Source organism: Triticum dicoccoides, chromosome 1A (genome assembly GCF_002162155.2).
Source record: "Triticum dicoccoides isolate Atlit2015 ecotype Zavitan chromosome 1A, WEW_v2.0, whole genome shotgun sequence".
NCBI lineage: Eukaryota > Viridiplantae > Streptophyta > Magnoliopsida > Poales > Poaceae > Triticum > Triticum dicoccoides.
The window spans coordinates 570,367,713-570,369,985 of record NC_041380.1 but is presented as its reverse complement, the minus strand read 5'-3'; the positions used below and the strand labels follow the sequence as shown (position 1 = coordinate 570,369,985).

General features: G+C 55.8%; 1 protein-coding gene across 2 annotated transcripts in view; it reads right to left on the bottom strand.

The window, feature by feature from the left end:
- The window catches only part of LOC119291443, a 99,490-nt gene extending 97,746 nt beyond the window's left edge, over window positions 1–1,744 (bottom strand). Inside the window, exon 1 of one of the 2 annotated variants that reach the window (XR_005142440.1) lies at window positions 777–1,562. Coding sequence is in view for 1 of the 2 variants with exons in the window: in XM_037570198.1 (XP_037426095.1) it covers window positions 1,571–1,684 (114 nt within the window). In the remaining variant the exon portion in view is untranslated. The other variant, XM_037570198.1, reaches the window with a different exon arrangement.
- Window positions 1,745–2,273: the final 529 nt, after the last annotated feature.

The window sequence follows — 2,273 nt, the reverse complement described above, 5'->3', positions numbered from 1 at the left end:
CATAGCAGCAAACAAAACAAGGCAATACCACGGACACGCCGGAGAAGAGCCGACTATCGCAACCATTGTCGCGTCGCCGACATCACTCCCACCATCATCGTTGCCACATAAGCCTGGTCGCCACAACCACCGCAAACCACCAAGTAGCACGCCGCGCCCTGCGCAGCCCACCAGCACCACCTTCCGGGACCGCCGCCCCGACATGCCACCACCCGCACTCGAGCTGCAACGCCGCACGACCCGGGTGCCCGCAGCCCACGCTGCTCAGGGCAACCGCACGCAGACCACGAACGTTGCAGCACATCCGGGGCCGCCGCCCCGACGTACCATCCAACCGCCGCCACTGGGGCGCGTCGACCGAGCCGACAAACCTGCCACCCAAGTGGCGCAAGATTCCCACCCAAGCGAAGGCCGAGCCGCAGCACCGCTCCATGGAGCCGCCTGGCCCATCGCTTTCCGAGGCCGCCGCCTCAGCGCACATCAGCCGTCCGGGGCCGCTGCCCCGGCATCCACCAAACCAGACGTAGGAGAAAACCAGACACACCGAGCACAAGCTAGCTCTCCCAAGCAACGCCCCCAAGGGGGAAACGACAAAAACATCGTCACCGCCCGCTCCGGAAACCATCTGGAGCTTAGGTTTTCACCCGGAGAGCCCAAGCCCCTCGTAGAGGAAGAGGAGTTCCACGACGACGCCTTCAAGAAGAAAAACGACACCCGAAAGCGCCGCCGTCGACAGCACTGACAGAGTCGGGACAAGGCTTTTGCCTGGAACTCACCCATCCCTACAAAGGCCTGCAGATCTGGACCACCCATGAGCGTGGAGATCGTCGGAGATGTTCCCGCTGCGCCTTGCACCCTCCGTCGTCGACCACCAAGCTCAACTGCGACAACACCCACACAACAGCACCTCAAGCTGCGAGTGAGATGCAGGCGCAAACTCCGGCCGGGACTTCAACCAGACAAGGATCCGTCGGGTGAGCCCGTCCCGGCCACCACCATGACAAGACGCCATGGCCTATAGCCCGGGGCCGCCGCCCCGGCTTCCTCCACTCACCCAAGCAGAGAACCTGAACTTGTTGAGTGCATTGTGGAGGAGTGTATTGACAATATTGCCAGGAGTTAGGGCCTGTTCGGAGGCCCTCCGCTCCACGAGGCTGCTCCCGGAGTTGACGGAGTTTCAGTTAAAAAATATGGAACGAGCAAAATGGTACTTTGCAGATTCTTAAATACCGGGGAGTGGGTGGACTGCCGAACAACCCCTTAGTTTCTGATGGTTTTAGGTGCTCCTGTTGGACTGTATGCGGAGCCGATAGGACTGTTGAAAATTTTACTGGTGGCTCCCAAAAAAATATGAAAACAATCCCCATACAAACACACACTAGGCGTTGCTAGTTGCCAACTGCACAATTTTTTTTCAATCCCAATTAGGCGAAAGATCCAAGATTTCTCGAACTCTTTTGTCCCAGCTAAGAGAAAAATTTAAGGTTTGCGCAGCATCTGGAGGACCAAATTGCTGCCGTAGGCCGCCGGATCTGGTAGGGAGGTGGGGGGCAGAGAGGAGAGCACGTACCTTGCCACCGATGGAGATGAACATGGAACGGCGGCCAGACGGAATAACCTGCGGTCCACCTCGCTGGAGCGCCCGCTCGCAGAGCCTCCTCCCCGCGTGCCGGAGCGCCGCCATCGATGGATAATCTCGCCGACTCTGCTTCTTCGAGGGGGGTCAGGATTGCTTTGCCTAGCCTAGTACGCGTACGTGTTCATCGATTGGGAGGAGGGCTCCAGTGTATATAGCCCCGGCCCGGCCCGGCCCGTTGCCTCTCCCTGTAGCGATCAGTTTGCCTTGGCCGTGCGAAAATCGTGCATCAATACCGTGCGCCGAGCCCCTAAAAAAAATAGTGCGCCCAGCGGTTTCGATTTCGAAACAGAAGCGGAAATCCACCCGCGCGCTCTCTTCTCTCTGCTCCTGTTATGTCGTGTCGGAAAAGGTAACATGCGTGAGAAGATTTCTTGACCTCGCGTCCTCGCCGAAGAGTCCCACCACCCAAACCACTTTTTTTTACCCCACCACATCGATCGTAGTTTATTCTACAACCCAGTAACGATACATATAAAATATAGTAATTTTTTTAAATGTAGAAAATTATAAACTTGAATGGTAAAAATATATATTCTGAATTACTATATTTTATACACAATTTACTAGATTTTGTATATAGCGTTACTATGGGGGGTAGAATAAGCTATTCTACACTCACACTTAGAATAGCGTT